This window comes from Rhincodon typus, chromosome 26, assembly GCF_021869965.1.
Source record: "Rhincodon typus isolate 14 chromosome 26, sRhiTyp1.1, whole genome shotgun sequence".
Lineage (NCBI taxonomy): Eukaryota > Metazoa > Chordata > Chondrichthyes > Orectolobiformes > Rhincodontidae > Rhincodon > Rhincodon typus.
The window spans coordinates 32,623,399-32,642,053 of NC_063357.1; the positions used below are offsets into that span (position 1 = coordinate 32,623,399).

The 18,655-nt window shown below is 41.7% G+C and overlaps 1 protein-coding gene and 1 long non-coding RNA gene across 13 annotated transcripts in view; one reads left to right on the forward strand and one right to left on the reverse strand.

The window, feature by feature from the left end:
- The window catches only part of LOC109924869 (septin-5-like), a 155,271-nt gene that overhangs the window by 99,046 nt on the left and 37,570 nt on the right, over positions 1-18,655 (forward strand). For all 12 annotated transcript variants that reach the window (XR_007264871.1, XM_048612731.1, XM_048612740.1 and 9 more), the window contains 5 exons: positions 2,921-3,017; positions 5,577-5,663; positions 11,940-12,063; positions 12,831-12,965; positions 18,512-18,629. Coding sequence is in view for 11 of the 12 variants with exons in the window: in XM_048612731.1 (XP_048468688.1) it covers positions 2,921-3,017; positions 5,577-5,663; positions 11,940-12,063; positions 12,831-12,965; positions 18,512-18,629 (561 nt within the window). In the remaining variant the exon portion in view is untranslated. The remainder of the gene's footprint in view (positions 1-2,920; positions 3,018-5,576; positions 5,664-11,939; positions 12,064-12,830; positions 12,966-18,511; positions 18,630-18,655) is intronic.
- Positions 15,437-18,655, reverse strand: part of LOC125486186 — a 56,202-nt gene continuing 52,983 nt past the window's right edge. Inside the window, exon 3 of the long non-coding RNA XR_007264872.1 lies at positions 15,437-15,540. This is a non-coding gene — a long non-coding RNA (uncharacterized LOC125486186). The remainder of the gene's footprint in view (positions 15,541-18,655) is intronic.

Consider the following 18,655-nt stretch of genomic DNA (forward strand, 5'->3'; position numbering starts at 1 on the left):
CTTTTCATGGGCCTTGAATGTATTCCCAGTGAATATCATCTTAAAATAGATGTGAGAGAGAGCGCTACTCGACAACTGCTGAGGTGCGTTCCTGTTGCCATCCTGAAAGGCCAGCCTGAAAGACCAGGCGGAGGAGCTGCGAAAGAGGGGAGTAATCAAGGAAGTGACAACTTCAATCCGTGAATTAGCAGACACCAGAAGAACAGTTAATGACAACTTGCATACATACCATTAAAAGACCTGCATGCTCTAGAGATTGATCGAAATGCATGATCAGAGACTGCTGAAAGTGATAGCATGGAATGACACGCACAGGGTGGAATCTTCTAATACATCCAACGCCACACATATATTCTGTAATGGGAGTCATTACTTCTGTTCAAGGGCAGCGCAAGTTTACGTGCATAATCATGTAGTTACCAACTTATTACTTTGCATCTGAGTTGTTGCACAAGATGACCAACAAATTTTCAGGAAGTGCTCAACCCTCCCAGGAACTTTCAAGATCAAAGGTTCCAGTGCCATGTTTGAAGGGCTGCCACCTGTCCACCTGTCCTCCTGTCATTGCAAACCTGTTGTGGAGCAGATCATCCAGGAAAGGAGGAGATCCTCAGATGGTGGCAGATACCTTCATCACCATCACCACCACCACCACCACCTTCTCCCCCCCCCCCCCCCCCCCCCCCTCACCACCACCAAACTAATTTAAGGCGGCATAGACCAAGGTCACATCACAGACCAGTGCTCTCACTGGAGAATCAGGCTGCAGTACCAACCGACAGTCATGGAGGCGCTACTCAGTCTAACTGTGCCAGTACAGAGGGATTTCTCAAATGGATGACCAGCTGCAAGCACCACATGCACTAGATGTAGTGGAGAGCTGCGTCATGCTGGCGACTGTTTACCAGTTGCATTGTCAGTGTGGTAGTAAATCTCTTACTGAGGAGCGCTCAGGATCAGGCATTGCTACACATGCTCATAACGTGCTCATGAACCCATTGCGGTGACACTCAATAACTCCTCTTTCTATGTCTGCAGGGCAAAGTTACCCATAACAGGAGTGAGCCCTCCCAGACCAATAGGGGGAGGTCAGATATTTGTATTCCCACCACTTTCGAGGAGTAGGCAACTGAGGTGGCAAAGAATGAGAGTGACTATTTCTGTGCTGATGGAAAGATAGGACTGTCCTAGGAAGCCAGTGAGGAAACCTCCAGTGTGCTGTTCTGTGATGCACAGACCGTATCAGACATTGCCAATGCAAAGGACTGTGCATCTCCAGCAGCTAATTCTTTCTCTTCTCCACCGCATGTACTAGTGGCTACCACAAGAGGAGCAATCAAAACACTGGCACCTGCCCCAGCAGCATCAGCACCTCTGGGAATAATGTCCCCAACACTACATCCGTAACATGTACAGCTGCACCCTCCACCAGAGATATTGAACTTGGTTGGATCCACTCTCCAGAGTTGGCTTGGAGTCACAATCTTTTGAGCACATCACTGACACACAGTTGGTGGAGGAAGCCACATCTGAGGTCTCTGACCCTTGGTGGACTGCTGGAGATGCCTCTCCTTTTGTTGCTTGAACTGTACTTGAAGACCTTACAGTGCAACTCATTGAAACCATTATTTAAAACCATATCACAATAAGACCAGAGCAGCAAGTATTCACTTCAAAGTCCAGGAAAAAGTGAATGTTACTGGGTACACATTTATTTTTGCAGTTGGGTATCTGAAAGGACTGATTTCACGATTGTGTGGAACTTAATTGGGAAAATACAGGACCTCGAGGGAACTGGAAAGTTTGGATGCCTAGAGGAAGTTTACTGTTGAAAGAAAATTAAGGACACAGTTTAAGAATAAATGGTTTCTATTTGAATACAGAGATAGGGAGAAATCTTTTCTTAGAGTTCTTGGAATGTAGAATTCTCTTCCCAAGAAGATGGGAAAACGCTCAGTTTTAAGTTTATTCATGATTGAGTTAATTCTTGACTGAGAAGGAAGTCAAGAGTTATGGAGTATAGACACAAAAGTGGTGAACAAGGGAGTTGAGAGTTATGGACTTTCAGCAGAAAAGTGATGGAATAGGGAATTGAGAGTAGAGTATGGACAGGAAAGTGATGGACAAGATATTGAGGGTTGTGTAGCGCAGACAGGAAAGTGAAGTTGAGATCACTAGCAGATCACTGACTTAGTGAAAGGTGCAGCAGGCTTGAAGGGCCAAATGGTCCATTCTACTCATCATGTCATGTGGGAACAAACACTTTTAATTCCAGAAAGTTGATTTCAATGAGATGAAAATACATGCGGATAGGTTTCTTTATATCTGCAGTGTGAAGTCAACCCACCTTTTAAAGTTGGAGAGTTTCATTGCAAAGGTTTACCCCACTGACAAAAATCTAATGTTTTGACCCTCACCCACTTAAGTTCTCCCACCCAGCATTCTTTGTGCCTACTCCAGGACTTTAAGGTTCCACCCACAGTATTTAGTCATGAATGACCATTTTTGGTTTAGACAATGCATTTTGGATAGATAGTGTATGCAATTTTTTTGATGAAATGAGGAATGTTTGGAGAAATGTACTTATAGGCACATTGTTCTCAGTCATGTGATCTCTGCTGTACATACTTTCAGTTTAGAGAAAGAAGCCATTAAAACCTACACATGAGAAAAATTAGGTCATGTAGAGTGGTGAGGTGCAAATGATGGAATTGGCAGCGAGTGAGGGGAGCAGAGAGTTGAATCAGCAGCACATGGAATGGAAAGCAAAGAAACTGAGACTGAAAAGGAGAATCGTGATCATAGTGTAGTGAGAAATGGAAGATGGAAAGCATTGAGGAAGTTCAAAGGATGTGACTGGTGTTTTGATTTTCAGTTACATAGTAATTAGTGAATAACACATCCTTGTTTAATCCCACAGGACCAGGATAAAGAATATGTTGGCTTTGCAACATTACCCAACCAGGTTCATCGCAAGTCAGTAAAGAAAGGGTTTGATTTCACACTACTGGTGGCAGGTAAAACAGTTTGTTTTTATAGAATTTTGATCATTAACTGAGATATATTGCTAAGTTACTTCTGGTGCAGAGGTAAAGCTAGACACACTAGCAACATTCCATTTTGGTAATACTAAGCTCCCAGTCTTTAATAACGCCAGGCATTCTGCTCTGGTAATACCAAAGAAATTCCTTTTTTGCATTGAGGATACCCACCGTTGTGTTGTCGGGCACTGTCACCATGCTAAATGGGACAGACTTTTAAAAACATTCAAGCAACTCAAAACTGCATATCCATCCAGATGTTGTGAGCCATCAGCATCAGCAGAATATATTCAAATAACTTGTAACCTCATAGCCCAGCATGTCCCCCACTCTATCATTCTGATCAAGCCAAGAGATCAACCCTGATTCAATGGAGAGTGCATGAGGACATGCCAGGAGCAGTACCAGGCATAAATCTGTATGAGGTGTTAAATGCTAAGCGGATAATCCATCTTGGCCATCTCCTGGCTTCTCCAGTAATACAGATGTCAGTCTTCAACAAACATGTTTCACTCCATGTGATATCAAGAAATGACTGGAGACACTGAACGTGTGAATGTTACAGGCCCTGATAATATTCTGCAATAGTACTGAAGACTCATGCTTCAGAATTAGCTGTGCCCCTAGCCAAGCATTCCAGAACAGCTGCAACACTAACATTTACCTGGCGGTGAGGAAAATTGCTCAGGAACGTCCTCTGTGCAAAAGCAGGACAAGTCCAACTGGCAAATTGCCACCCTAAAAGTCTACTCTTTATAGTCAGGAAAGTGTTGAAGGGTTGTGAACAGTGTTACCAGGCAGAACCTGCTGAGCAATCACATGCTCACTGAGGCTCCGTGTGGTTTCAGTTTGGCCCACTTAGCTCCTGACCTCATTTGAGCCTCTGTCCAAACATGATCAAAAGAGCTGAATTCTGGAGGTGAGGTGGCAGTGACTGCCATTGACATCAAGCTTGCATTAAACTGAGTGTGGTATCAAGGATCCCTAGCAAAACTGGAATCGATGGAAATCAGGTAGAAAACTCTCTGCCAGTAGGAGTCATACCTAGCACAAAGGAAGATGGTTGTGGTTGTTAAAGGTCAATCATCTCAGCTCTAGGACTTCACTGCAGGAGTTCCTCAGGGTAGTATCTTAGTCCCAACCGCCTTCAGCTGCTTCATCAATGATCTTCCCTTTCATTAGGTCAGAAGTGGGGATGTTTGCTGATTGCACAACGTTTAGCACTGTTGTGTGTCTCCCCAGGTACTAAAGCACTTGTGTTTATATGTAGTAAGACCTCGATGAATATCCAGGTCTGAGCTGATAACTAGCGAGTAAGATTCACACCGCACGAGTCCCAGGCCATGACCATTTCAAACAAATGACAATGTGACCATCACCCCCTGACATTCAATGGTGTTGACATTGCTGAAACCTCAAACTGAACTGGACTGACCATATGAATGCTGTCACTACATGAGCAAATCACAGGCTGGGATTCTGTAGTGAGTCACTTATTTCCTGACTTCCCAAATGCCTCACCATCTACCTGGCAAAATGTTCCCCACTTACCTGGATGAGGGTAGCGCCAACAACACTCTCAAGCTTGACACAATCTAGGAGAAAGCAACTCACTTAATTGGCATCGAACATCTTTAACGTGCTCCCTTTAGCATCAATGCACAGCAGTAGCAGTTTGTACTGTCTACAAGATGTACTGCAGTAACTTAGCACCTTCCACTGGGAGGGACCCTGCAAGTTCCCCTTCAAACCACACACAATCCTGACTTGGAAATGTATCCGCATTCCAACACTATCGTCAGATCAAAATCCCAGAACTCCTTTCCGAACAATACTGTGGGTGCACCTACGTTGAAAAGACAGCAGGATTTCATGAAGACAGCTCACAACCACTTATTCTGGAGGGTTTTTAAGCATGAGCAACAAATGCTGGCTTAGCAAGTGATGCCCACATCCCATAAAAGAATAAAAAAGAATCATGGTCCTTGCAGGCTTGCTCATTTGGTAATGACTTGTGTCAGTGTATACATGTGGATAGAGTACAGTAACAGTTTGCAGTACTGTGATCAGCAGCTAGCCCAATCATATCAGCTGCGAGCAATACCACCATGACAGACGGAGAACCTCAGTGCAACTTGAGAAGCTGCTGCACAAGAGCGATCTCACCGTTGTAGCCATAGCACAAGTACAAGTTTATTCTAACAACTGGCAAACTGAGTAGTTTGTCCCAGACATAGATGGTGGTACTGGGAAACATTTTCCAATGCACACAGGCCTCCCCAACCAAAGGCATTAGTTAAAAAATTAAGTTGCATGTCCTAGTTTTCAAACTAGTTTACAGGCGAAACTGAGTCACGTTAGGTCTGAAATTCAGTCAGTAATGTATTTCAGACGGTGTACCCTTGTAAATCAAACAGGCTGGATCTCTATAGTCTCTTGACCTGTGTGCCCAACCACAAAAAAATTGGATGTCTATGAATGTACATAAATGTTCAATGGCTCAAATCTGACCTTCCTTTTGTTGCTTCCTTTCAGGGGAATCCGGCCTTGGGAAATCAACCCTGGTTAACAGCCTTTTCCTTACAGACCTGTACAAGGACAAGAAGTTCCTCAATACAGAAGGTCAGATTTTTGTTGAAGTAGTCTGATTGATCTTCGGTGTTCAGTGGAAATGGGACAGTCTGCATTTGATGAGATCAGCAGCATTGGAAAATATCTTTGCAATATTGGAAACAAAATATGCTGTAAATATTTTTTTCCTCTCTGTCAAACTCTTAAGGTAATTTTTTTTTTTTTTGGAAACAGTCTGGTTGTGCTAAAATAGCATGAATTACCTTTTTCTCATGCCCTTCAGACTGCCCAGTAGCTGGATCAAGTTGGAAGAGGATGTCATTGATACTCAGTGCATCGGTCAATGGTGTTCTTCTAATATTGCAATTATGTGAGAATAACAGTGGTGTCACGTGACTTTTTTTTGCCCAGTTCGCACTTCTGGGAACAAGTGGATTGGAATCATTGAAGCTTCATTACGTGTTGTTTTCCTGTACAGTCTTAAACAGGATCTAAAAGTGCACATTGGTCAATTTGGTGCCAGTGTAGGCTAGGATTATTCTGAGGACATCAGATTTTGATCAATCAATGTCAGCATTAAACTTCCACATGTGGGCTATTGATGCAGCATGAAGATGTGTCTGGCCCATCCAGCAACATGAGGCAGTCAGTCTGAGGGGGTGGAAGTGCTTGAATGCAGTCTGGGGAGGAGGGCACAGACAGAAGCCATTTTAGGGTACTGAAGGCCTTGTTCATGGCATCAGCCCTGCTGTGGGCAACATTTTTGTATTCATTCATTGGATGGAGGTATCACTGGCTAGGCCAGCATTTATTGTCCATCCCTAATTGCCCAGAGGGCAGTTAAGAGTCAACCACATTGCTGTGGGTCTGGAGTCACATGTAGGCCAGACCAGATAAGGATGGCAGATTCCTTCCCTACAGGACACTAGTGAACCAGTTGGGTTTTTACAACAATCGACAATGGAATCATGGTCATCATTAGACCCTTAATTCCAGATTTTTATTGAATTCAAATTCCACCATCTGCTGTGGTGGGATTCGAACCTGGGTCCCTGAGACATTACTATTAACCCAGAGACTTGGGTATAGTGATATTACCACTAGGCCATCACCTGTCCATGAGATCAGTCCCGAAGCTCCTGTCTGGAGGTATTGTGCAGTGTAGGGAATAGTCACAGCTGAATACGTTAGGGTAGATTTTGACAGCTGAGGGTCAAGGAGAATACACATTGGGGTGAGACTGAAGGGTGAATGTCAGGATTGGGGGGGGGTCGTCCTAAAAAGTAAAGGGCTCCGGGAGTATAATGGGAACGTTAATGATGACAGTGAGGGCTCGGCAAAAAAAAATCTGGTTGTGAGGGTGGAGAATGGAGGGTCATATGGCCACATGGAAAGCAAGTGAAAACAATGGGAGGTACTAGTGGACAACACAAGGGGCTTGGTACCTGGAAAGGCTGACGTATACAGTGAATTTCACAATATTGTCTTCTAGGTGTGCATTTCTCTGTCGATTTTGAAGGACAATGCCAAAAGTAGGTAGAGATTTCTTTGGAGATTTTGAGAATTGCTTCTTGCTTGAAATGATCTCTGTCACTCTTACTGGAGATTCTTCCTGAGAAGATAAGGAAGTCAAATATTCCATTTGAAAGTATCCCTTCCAAATTACCTCAGCATCTAACAGATGTGATTACCCGAGTTATTTGTTGACCGAGCTGTGTTGCTGTCTGAGTTCATTCAGTTATAGATTCATCAAGTGACTCCACAGGGGAATACTGTTCACTGACTATCTCATTGCGCTTTCTCAAAAATCTTGCTGATTCGTGTAACTTGAACACTCTCTGGTGTTGATAGTGGTGGAAAACATTTCTGCCCCTCCCAGTATTGACAGTTCCCATCTTATTCACAAAGTGAAAATATGTCTTATGCCAACATAGGTAATGTCAATGGATTTAGTTTTGTTTTGACTCTACTATTTGTAAGGGAAATCTATGAAATCTTCTAGTTGTCCTTTGACACGTAATTTAATAGGCTGTTCCTTGACCAGTTAATTCTTGACTAAATAATTTAAACTCCTTCCACCATTTGTAGAAGATTGAGTGCTAAACGTGAATTCCTACTCGACTGAGAATTCTTGATTGTGAGGTACACCTGGTGTTTGACTATTTGGCATCCCCTATTTTAGACTGTTGCTTGTAGCTTGCCTTTTAATCATAACCTTCTGGATAATGCAGGTGCAATGTTGTTAGCTGTGCACATTGTTTACTTAACCATGGCTCACTCATTGACAATATAGTGACACTTGCTCCAGTGCGTAACTTGAAATTTCTTGAATGACCATTGACATAAATATCAACTTCCCAAAATGTAAGGTCTGTATCACACATTTCCCCCAGAAATATTTTAGGTTTTTCTTCAATTGTAAACTATTCTACCTCATTAACCTTACGGGTAGTTATTTGATTCTTGCTTTTCTGAAACTCTACTCCACTTTTGCACATTTTATGAAAATAATCTATCATGTGACAAAGCATTCACTTTTAATTAGTGGGCTCTTTTGTAACAAGAAGTCTTAATGTCTCTTACCTGTCCCACTCACTATGCTGTTTCTCACTTGTCTCATTTATAGTTTTTGTACTAATGAATTCTGTGTTCCATGTTTCATGGAATTCTTATGGCAAGATAAGATTTCTCATTTTAGGATTGACTTGTGTTGCTTCTGGACTTCGGTTTCACTCACCATCTAAATTAATTTCTCTGGAGTCTGGTGATTTTTGGACTGTAATAAATCTGAGAGATTCGCCAGCAATCCAGATAACAATTTTGTTTTCTCATGAATTCTGACTCTGAATCACGATTATTGCATTTTTTCACTAATCTAGAGATTATAAATGAAATTATTGTTGGATTCCTCTGGATGTTGAGTTCTTCCAGTAAATCATGCCCTTTAGACAGCTACATTATCTGGCATTACAGTAATTGTGAAAGACTTTCAGTACTTCAAAAATATCTCTTGCTTTGTTTCACCCCTTTGCAAGCATTGACATCATCTAATCTCACAATTTGCAAAGAAGTGTATTTTCTTGTTCTGCTTTTGATTCAGCATCTATTTTGGAACAATTCTGCATAGTAAGAACTGTTTTCTTCAAAATATCCAGTGCTGTGTTTTTGACCCATCCCTGAAATTAAATCATCCTGGCAATTTTATTTCTGATGTCATGTCTTCTGAGTGTAATTATTTATTTAACTTGTTTTAGAGCTTTCCCTATGCAGTTATAACAATGCTACCGCTCTATGCTGCTGTACTAATGGGTTTTCCCATGTTTTGTGGCCACAATGAAGGATTTCCATCTTCTTGTGGCTGAAGTGTTATATTCCCAACGTTTCACAGGAAAATGGATAAATCCCACTTTTCTTTGGTGACCAGTTCCCTAGTAGAGGAAAATCACATACTGGTCTAACTAGATGAGATTTATGTATTAAACAATATTGCATGTTAGCCACAAATTACAGTGAGATGATTGACTTTGCTGGAGATTTTAAGGAGGACTCGAATTTTAGATATCACAGCCCCCTCCAAGTTCCTAAGCTGTTCCTTCCACAAGCCTGTAATATTTCAAAATCGGTGGCATTTACGGCATTCTTCGGTATTAATACACACCAGTTCTCACCAAATGCAGTCCCTAAAGCTACTACTGTAGTTAAGGTACCCATGGAGGAGGGGCAAGTGTGTATTTCTGTGCTGGTAGAACGTCCAAGTGAACCCTATGCCAATGCATTATTTGAGGTTTCAGAGATGTCATTCTCAATGGAGATGCTGGTGGTGGTGCTGGACTTAGGCTGTGGACTTTTGCACTTTTATGTTTGCTGTTGAGTGCTAGTACCAGCAGAAGAGAAACAAAAGAATTAGTTGGTGACAAATCCTTATCTAGAGGAATGTGCAGGACTGCCTGCACATCTGAGATGAACAGACTGCAATATTCCTCACTGGGTTCTGCCATGGCCAATTGCTCCATTGGCATTGAGCCTCTCACAGTCTCTACCCATCAGCTTCACTGCCTGCTCCTTGGATTTGGTGTTGAGGTGGAAATCCGGCACCTTTCCACCAGTCTGGGCTTCACCTTGTTGGGTACTGTCTCTCGGAGTGAGAGAGAATGAGAGACAAAACAATGTAGTCAGATGGGAATGTGCTATTAAACAGTTGGTGAGAATGCAAGGTGATGTGCCCCCCCACTCCGAGCAGGGGAGTAGGAAGCATGGTACCCAGAAAGTGTCAGAAGATTTGCAGCATAAAGGTTGAAATTACTCTTCAGAGGCTAGTATCCAGTCACCAAATCACCCGTTACTTACACATGAAGAGTCTTTGACTATAGTACTGCCTCATTCAGAGTCAGGTACCAGGGTGTCAGTATCACTGACACTCCCCTTTTTATCTGTCAGCCAGGGCTCCCTGATTAGACTGCATTAACAGCCCCAATGAGGGAACTCATTCTACGAGGTCCAGCTGCCTGACCTTGTTACAATCAGTACAGAGGTGGCGTAAGCATTCATGTGATCCTGAAGCTTGCAGCCAACATGAGATGCCTGTACAGTGGTGAATTGTTACCACTAAAAGGATTTTGCAGTGAGCTTAACATAATGGAGCACAGAAAATTGTGCATCCTGTATCTGCATTGTGTCCTTTGGGTATGTTGGCGACAGCCATAGGCACTGATCAGTTCTGTGATATCAGCCCATGCCACTTGGGTCTGCTGGGAAGTCGTCCTGGTGCCAGCACTACAGAAGAGCACCTCCCTTCTTTCTAGGCAGCCTGCAGTAGACCCTCCAAACAAGGACTCAATATCCCTAGGGGATAACTTGTGTCTGTTTTGTGATATATCTGGAGAGGTATGGAAAATCCACACGAGTTCCTTCCATCGTCCTGACATAAGAATGAAGTAGTGCTTATGTGGCCTTTAATCATAGAATCTCTACAGTGTGGAAACAGGCCCTTTGGCCCAACAAGTCCACAACGACCCTTGGAGCATCCCACCCAGACCCATCCCTCATAACCCACCTAAGCTACACGTCCCTGAACACTACGGGCAATTTAGCATGGCCAATCCTCATAGCCTGCACATCTTTGGACTGTGGGAGGAAACCCACACAGACATGGGGAGAATGTGCAAACTCCACACAGAGAGGTCACCCGAGGGTGGAATCGAACCCGGGTCCCTGGCACTGTGAGGCAGCAGTGCTAACCACTGAGCCACCATCCCCTCTCCCAACCCCACCCCCCCCCAACCCCCCCAAAATGGCATGTGAATTTTTAACTGTGCAAGGTTCAGACAGTGGTGAGAATCCCCTGCCTACCCAGTCCATGTAATTTGCTGATTAACTTGTGCTACTACTACTCTTGCACAAAAGATGTGCTGAAAAGTGTGTAATCAAGGAAGAAAACTATTACAGGTTGTGGTGGAAGTGACAGCCTTATTGAACCTGATGCTATAATCAAACTGCAAACTGGACAACCCCAGCTCATGTCTCTACTGAAATTCAGAAGTGACACCTCATCAGACTTTTCATTTCATTTCCCATAGAGGTCCATCTGTGGCCTCAAACTAAGATTTTTAGAATCAAATTGAATTAATGTCAATTGTGTATACTGACCCATTCTACTAAAGAATTGGATTGAGAATTACCAAACTTCTGTGGTCTGGCGATGGGATTGAGGTCTGTTGGTGCTCACAGTTGATAGAACATAGAACATAGATTCCCTACAGTATGGAAGCAGGCCATTTGGCCATCGAGTCCACACTGACCCTCCGAAGTGCATCTGACCCAGACCCAACCCCGACCCTAACTCCCTAACCCCACATTTCTCCATGGCTAATCCACCTAGCCTGCACATCCCTCGACATGATGGGCAATTTAACGTGATCAGTCCACCTAACCTGCACATCTTTGGACTGTGGGAGGAAATTGGAGCACCCGGAGGAAACCCACGCAGACACAGGAGAATGTGCAAACTCCACACAGACAGTTGCCCGAGGCTGGAATCACACCCAAGTCCCGGTGCTGTGAGGCAGGAGTGCTGACCATTGAGAAAGGATAGAAAGAGGAATCTTTATTCTCCTTAGTCGGGACTTTATTCAGATCCTTGTTTCAATGTTACACTTCAATACATCCAGTCTGGACTTAAATGTAATCTTTAAGTGACAAAGGTCAAAAGGATGAGATTTTTTATTTGGGAAATAAGGACATTGCAAACCGTACATTAAAGATTGTCCTCATCCTTGAATTTTATATAGTTTAACTGCAGTGCTAACCCAACTTTCTTTGTCTTTCCAGAGAGGATCACCCAGACCGTTGATATCACCAAACATTCGGTGGAAATTGAGGAGAAAGGAGTTCGGCTTCGGCTAACAATCATAGACACGCCAGGATTTGGTGATGCTATAAATAACCAAGAATGGTACGTGGAGCTAACAGTTTGCTTCTGTAGAATAAATAAGAAGCAAAAAACACATTGTAAAATGACAGCTTAGAAGAAGGTGGCCTGGAGAGTTGGCTCTGTCTCGGTAATTAGAACATAATGCATGAAATTAAAAACTGTGTTCATCAACTTGAGTGATGAATAGCTTTCAAGATGTAAGAAGTGACTTCCTGATCCTGTAACACTGTCACTGTGCTGAATGGTGTTCCTTCACTACAATACAAATTGCTAATACTCTCATTACCCTTACTCTGATTATACCTGGCACTTGCCCTAATCTGTTATGGTATAATCTTTTACATGTCCCCTTTACTATCACAACCCATCAGGCAAAATAGATTCCTCTCTTGCCTTTTTAAAAAGCTTTGTTAATAGTAAATCCTTTTGTTATTTCATTAAGTTGATCTCTTGCTTTGATACAGTGTTATTGAAATCTGCTTTTCCCCAAATTTTTCACATTTCTATGTCAGTATGACCCAGAGCTATTGACCTTCACCATCCTCAATGTCACAGTGCTATTGGCATTCCTCTCCCGATATCGTAGAATCAATTGTCATTCGCCTTCACTGATGGAACAGTGACACCCCAGGCCATTTCAAAAGCATGGTGCTGTTAACATAACTCTGCATGATGAGAGACAACTGGTAATGGTAGTTGTTTTCCTTCCCCTCTCCCCTCTTAGCGAATCACATCTCTGTGGTTTGCCAATGTAACTTCTTGTGAATTTGGTTTTATTTCTTCTTCAGCTGGAAACCAATTGCTGATTACATCGACCAGCAGTTTGAGCAGTATTTCCGTGATGAGAGTGGTGTGAACAGGAAAAATATTGTGGACAACCGAATTCACTGCTGCCTTTACTTCATCTCTCCATTTGGCCATGGGTAAGCTTGAAAGGTTTTGACAGCAGACCTGATATGACAGTCTTACTGCTCCAGTCCATTCACTCCTGACACTCCAAAGAAATGCCTCACAATTCAAAATGATTTGGGAACCTATGTGCAATTTGAAGTTGAGTTCCGCTCCAGTATCCGTGACCCAAGTCGAGAAACTAGTTGACATTTGCTCTCTGGGAATGGTTTTGAGTGAATTACTGAAGTTCTATTGGCCATATGGGTGCTTCACCCCAATATGAATAGGAGCAAAAATTGGAAGATATAAACTACAAAAACTGGAATACTTAGTGTTACGTTAGTTGGATAAGAATAAGAACAACTGATTCAAATGAATGCTATTGTAAATTTGTTGGGGCATAGAACTAAAAAGGCTATGTTCTCAATGAGCGTGCCTAGCCCACTGGCTGTAGATTTCAGAGATGCTAACATTTCTGTCCTAGGCCACCTGCAGTGCTCCAGAATAGCCTGAAACAAGCTGGAGGAACAGCACCTAATTTTCCACTTAGGCACTTTACAGCCTTCAGGACTCAACATTGAGTTCAACAACTCTGGACCATGAACCCTGTCCTTTTTTTTTGAATAATCCCCTTACCCCATCAATGTCATGTCCGCATAGATTTGCTGTCAGCAGAGTTGACCTATTATCAACTGTTAATACTGACCACTAACACACATTCTTCATCTAAATCTCTCCTTTGCTACCATTACTACTCCACTTGTCTCTACTCTGGGCAACCTCAGAATCTGTTCTGGTTGCTCCTCCTCCCTGTTCATCAACACAGTGAGAAAACATAATTTCCAGCCCCCTCCAGTTTTGAAATAACAATAACATAAACAGCCTTGAAATATTAAATCTGTTTCTCTTTCTGCAGATGCTGCCAAAACTACTTTTTCTTTTTATTTCGGATCCCCAACACCTTCGGTATTTTAAGTTTATATCAGGAATTGCAGTGTGCTTTCCACAATTAGTTAATGAAATCAGAGGCCTACAGCACGGAAACAGACCCTTCAGTCCAACCAATTCATGTCAAACATAATCCCAAACTAAACTAGTCCCACCTGCCTGCTCCTGGCCCATTTCCCTCCAAACCTTTCCTATTCATATATCCTTCCAAATGTCTTTTAAACATTGTTATTGTACCTGCATCCTCCACTTCCACAGAAAGTTCATTCCACACACGAATCACCCTCTGTAAAAAAAAAACAAAAAATTTGCTTCTTAAGTCTTTCTTTTTTTAAATCTCTCTCCTCTCACCTTACAAATGTGCCCCCTAGTCTTGAAATTCCCCATCCTAGGGAAAAGACAACTACCATCAACTTTATCTATACCCTTCATGATTTTATAAACTACTATAAGGTCACCTCTCAACCTCCTATGCTCCAGTGAGAAAAATCCCAGCCTATCCAGCCTTTCCTTATAATTCAAACCTTCTATACCCAGCAACATCCTGGTAAATGGCTTCTGAACCCTCTCCAGCTTGATAATATCCTTTTATAACTGTGTGACTGGAACTGGACATGGTATTCCAGAAGAGGCCTCACCAATGTCCTGTACGACTTCAACAAAATGTCCCAACTCCTATTCACAAAGGACTGAGCAATGAAGACAAGCATGCCAAACGCCTTTTAACCACCCCGTCTATATGTGACGCAAACTTTAAAGAAATGTGTAGCTGCACCCCCTAGGTGCCTCTGTTCTACAAGATTACCTGAGGCCCTACCATTAACTGTATAAGCCCTACCCTTGTTTGTTGTGCCAAAATGCAATACCTCACATTTATCCAGATTGACTCCATCTGCCATTTTTCAGCCCATTGATCCATTTCATCAAGATCCCTTTGTAATCTTAGACAACCTTCTTCACTGTATACAATGCCACTAATTTTGGTGTTGTCCGCAAACTAACCACGCCTTCTATATTCTCCTCCAAATTATTTATATAAATGACAAACAAAAGAGGACCCAGAACCGATCCCTGTGGAACACCGCTAGTCTCAGGCCTCCAGCTGAAAAGCAACCCTTCACCATTACTCTCTGTCTCCAGCCATTAAGCCAATTATGTATCCAACTGGCAAGCTCACCCTGAATGCCATGTGACCTAACTTTACTAATTAGTCTCCTATGCAGAACCTTGTCAAGGGCTTTACTAAAATCCAAACAAACAACATCTGCTCTGCCATCATCAAACTTTTTTGGTAACTTCCTCAGAAAAACTCACTCAAGTTTGTGAGACACTATCTTCCTCACACAATCCATGCTAACTATCCCTCTAAATGTCCATAAATTCATTCTTATAAAATCACCTACAACTGAAGTCAGACTCCCAGGTCTATAGTTCCCCTGTTTCTCCTTACAACATTTCTTAAACAAAGGTACAACATCCACCACCTTCCAGTCATTCATCACCTTACCCTTAGTATTAGATGATGCAAATATTTCTGCAAGGGGTCTCGTAATTTCCTCCCTTACTTCCCACTGGGATACATTAGATCAGATCCCAGAGATATATCCATCTTTATATTCTCGAAGACTTCCCGAACTTCCTCTTCTTCTGTAATGTAAACTGTTTTTAAAACACAAAAGTTTACTTCTCTGCATTCTCTAGACTTCATTTCTTTCTCCAAGTAACAATCAACATGAAATATTCATTTAGTGTCTCTTGCATTTCATGGGGTTCAACACAAAGACAACCTCCTTGATCCTTAAGAGGCTCAACCCCCTCCCTCGTTACCGTCTTGCTCTTAATGTATTTGTAGAAACTCCTTGGATTATCCTTAACCTTATCTGCCAATGTTATCTCATATCCTGTCTTTGCCTTCCTGATTTCTCTCTCAAGAATGCCTGTACACTCTTTTTGTATTGATATATTGATTCAAATGAATCTCTTAATCTAAAATAAGATTCTCTCTTACTCTTGACTAGAACCTCAATATCTTTATTCATCCATTGTTCCTTAATCTAACCAGCCTTACCCTTCACTCTAACAGGAACAAAATGCCTCTGAACTCTCGTCATCACACTCTTGAATGCCTCCCACTCATCAGACATCCTTTTTGCCTGCGAAAAGTCTACTCCAATCATCTTTTGAAAGTTCTTGTCTCATACCATTTAAAATTTGCCTTACTCCAATTAAAAACTTTAACTCTTACGGAAGCTTATCCTTTTCCACAGCTATTTTGAAACTAATAGAATTATGATCACTAGACCCAAAGTGTTCCCCCACTTTTACTTCAGTCAGCTGCCCTGCCTTATGCCCAAAAGGTCTAGTTTTGCTCCTTTTCTAGTAGGAGCATTCACATATTGATAAAGAAAATTTTCTCGAGCACGTTTGACAAATTCTTCACCATCCAAACCTTTAACACTACGCTAGTCCCAGTCAATGTTTAGAAAATTTAAATCCTCCATTAATACAGCCTTGTTTTGCTTACATATATCTGATATCTCCCTGCACATTTTTTTGTCAATTTCTTTCTTACTATTGGAGGGCCTATAGTACAATTCCATCACAGTAATCTTTCCTTTCTTATTTCTTATTTCTTAAATACCCATATATTTTAACTGGGCTACTTTTTTTTTCAGAAATATCTTCCCTCGTTACAGCAGTAATTTATTCCTTAATCAAAAGCGCGCCCCCCACCCCCCACTTTCTTGCCTTCTTTTCCAACCTTCATGTAGGATCTAAAACCAGGAACATTGAGCTGCCAGTCTTGTCCATCTCTCGGCCACGTTTCTGTAATAGCTATGATGTCCCAATCCCATGTTCTTAAACATATCCTGAGTTCATCAGCCTTACCCCTTGCATTGAAATAAACCCTGACTCTCTCTTGTCTTTCTTTTCTAATTGATGTGCTCTCCTTACATCCAGAACCTACCAACCCCATCAATCCTTCCATTTACACTGCTACTTAGAATTCCTCTATTCGCCTTCTCTATCAGCATAAAGTCTCCCTTAATAGAATGAGCAAGTCTCCCTGCTAGGATATTGATCTCTTTCCAGTTTAGGTTAGACTTATCCTTTATGGACAGGTGTTTTCTATCCCAAAACTCAGTCCTATTGTCCAAAAACCAGAATCTCTGAACAACACACCAGCTCTTCAGCCATTGATTTATCACCTTTAATCTTTAGTTTCTTTCCTCATTTGAGTTTGGCATCTTGAGTAAACCAGAAATTACTACTTTTAACATTTTATTTTTTAATCTTCTACCTAACCTTTGAAATTCACCTGTACTGCTTTAATCTTTTCCCTAAAAATGTTATTCCTACCAATGTATACAATAATTTCTGGCTTCTCAATCTAACCTTTAACAATATGCTTGGAACAAATAGAAACGTCCTTAATTCTAGCACCAGGAAAGCAATAAACCATCCTAAATTTGCACTCACTGCCACTGAATCACCTGTCTATGCCCCTGACAGGACAGTCCCCTATAACAATAACTCTATTAAATCTTGTCAAACGCTGCCTAACATAACAATCATTCCAAGTGTCCAATAACTGACTGGCCCTTCCATTTTCCTCAGAGAGACTATCTCCTTCAAATGTTCCAAAAACTGAATTATCTATTGATAGAGGAATAGCAACTGGAGACTTTTGAACTACCTTCTTACCTTTCCTGACAGTCAGCCTTCTATCTGACTGATCCTGCTGGATAATAACTTTTCTGAATCTACTAGCTATCTCACTCTGTACCTTTATATATGGCTGTAAAAACATTGCCTAAAAAAGGAATGTTTCAATAACACCTTTTATATAAAATAAACTACCTTTCGTTACCTTGATATTGTTAAAACGGGAAAAAATTAAAAAATATCAAACATTTAAAAATTAAATAAGATCAACCGCTAACCCGATTAACTGAATAAAATTGATTTCTCTTCAATAAATTCCTTGAAGAAAAGAAAATCTTCTCTGGAGCTGACCAAGTGTAGGACTCTCTGAAACGAAAACAACTCCTTATTTTAAAAAAAAAACTGTTTGGTTTCGAATCTCGTGTAAAGTGCCAGTGTCTTGCCAACGTGTGACAGGATTTTTTTTTATTCAGTCATGGGATGCGGGCGTCATTGGCTAGGCCAGCATTTATTGCCCATCCCTAATTGCCCAGAGGGCAGTTAAGAGTCAACCACATTGCCATGGGTCTGGAATCACATGTAGACCAAACCAGGTAAGGATGGCAATTTCCTTCCCTAAAGGGTTTTTCTAACTATTGGCAATGGGCTCATGGTCATCATTAGACTCTTAATTCCAGACTTTGTTTTAATTGAACTCAAATTCCATTTTCTGCCATGGCATGATACGAACCTGGGACCCCAGGACATTAACTTGGGTCTCTGGATTAACAGCCTAGTGATAATACACTAGGCCATCACCTCCTATAAATATATGGCACTTAATCCTCCATGAGATAAACCTCTCAGAAGAACACTATAAACAATATTGTGATAACTTTTAATTCTAAGGTAAAATAACTCTATCAAATTGACAATAGCCAGAACCGAGACTTTCTTGTGATTTAAATTTTGTTTGATCTTGAAGGTTACGGCCATTGGATGTGGAATTTATGAAAGCTGTGCATGATAAGGTGAACATTGTACCTCTCCTCGCTAAAGCTGACACACTGACTCCTGCAGAGGTTTCCAAAATGAAGCCCAAGGTAAATGGATTGTTTATGTCAGTCAC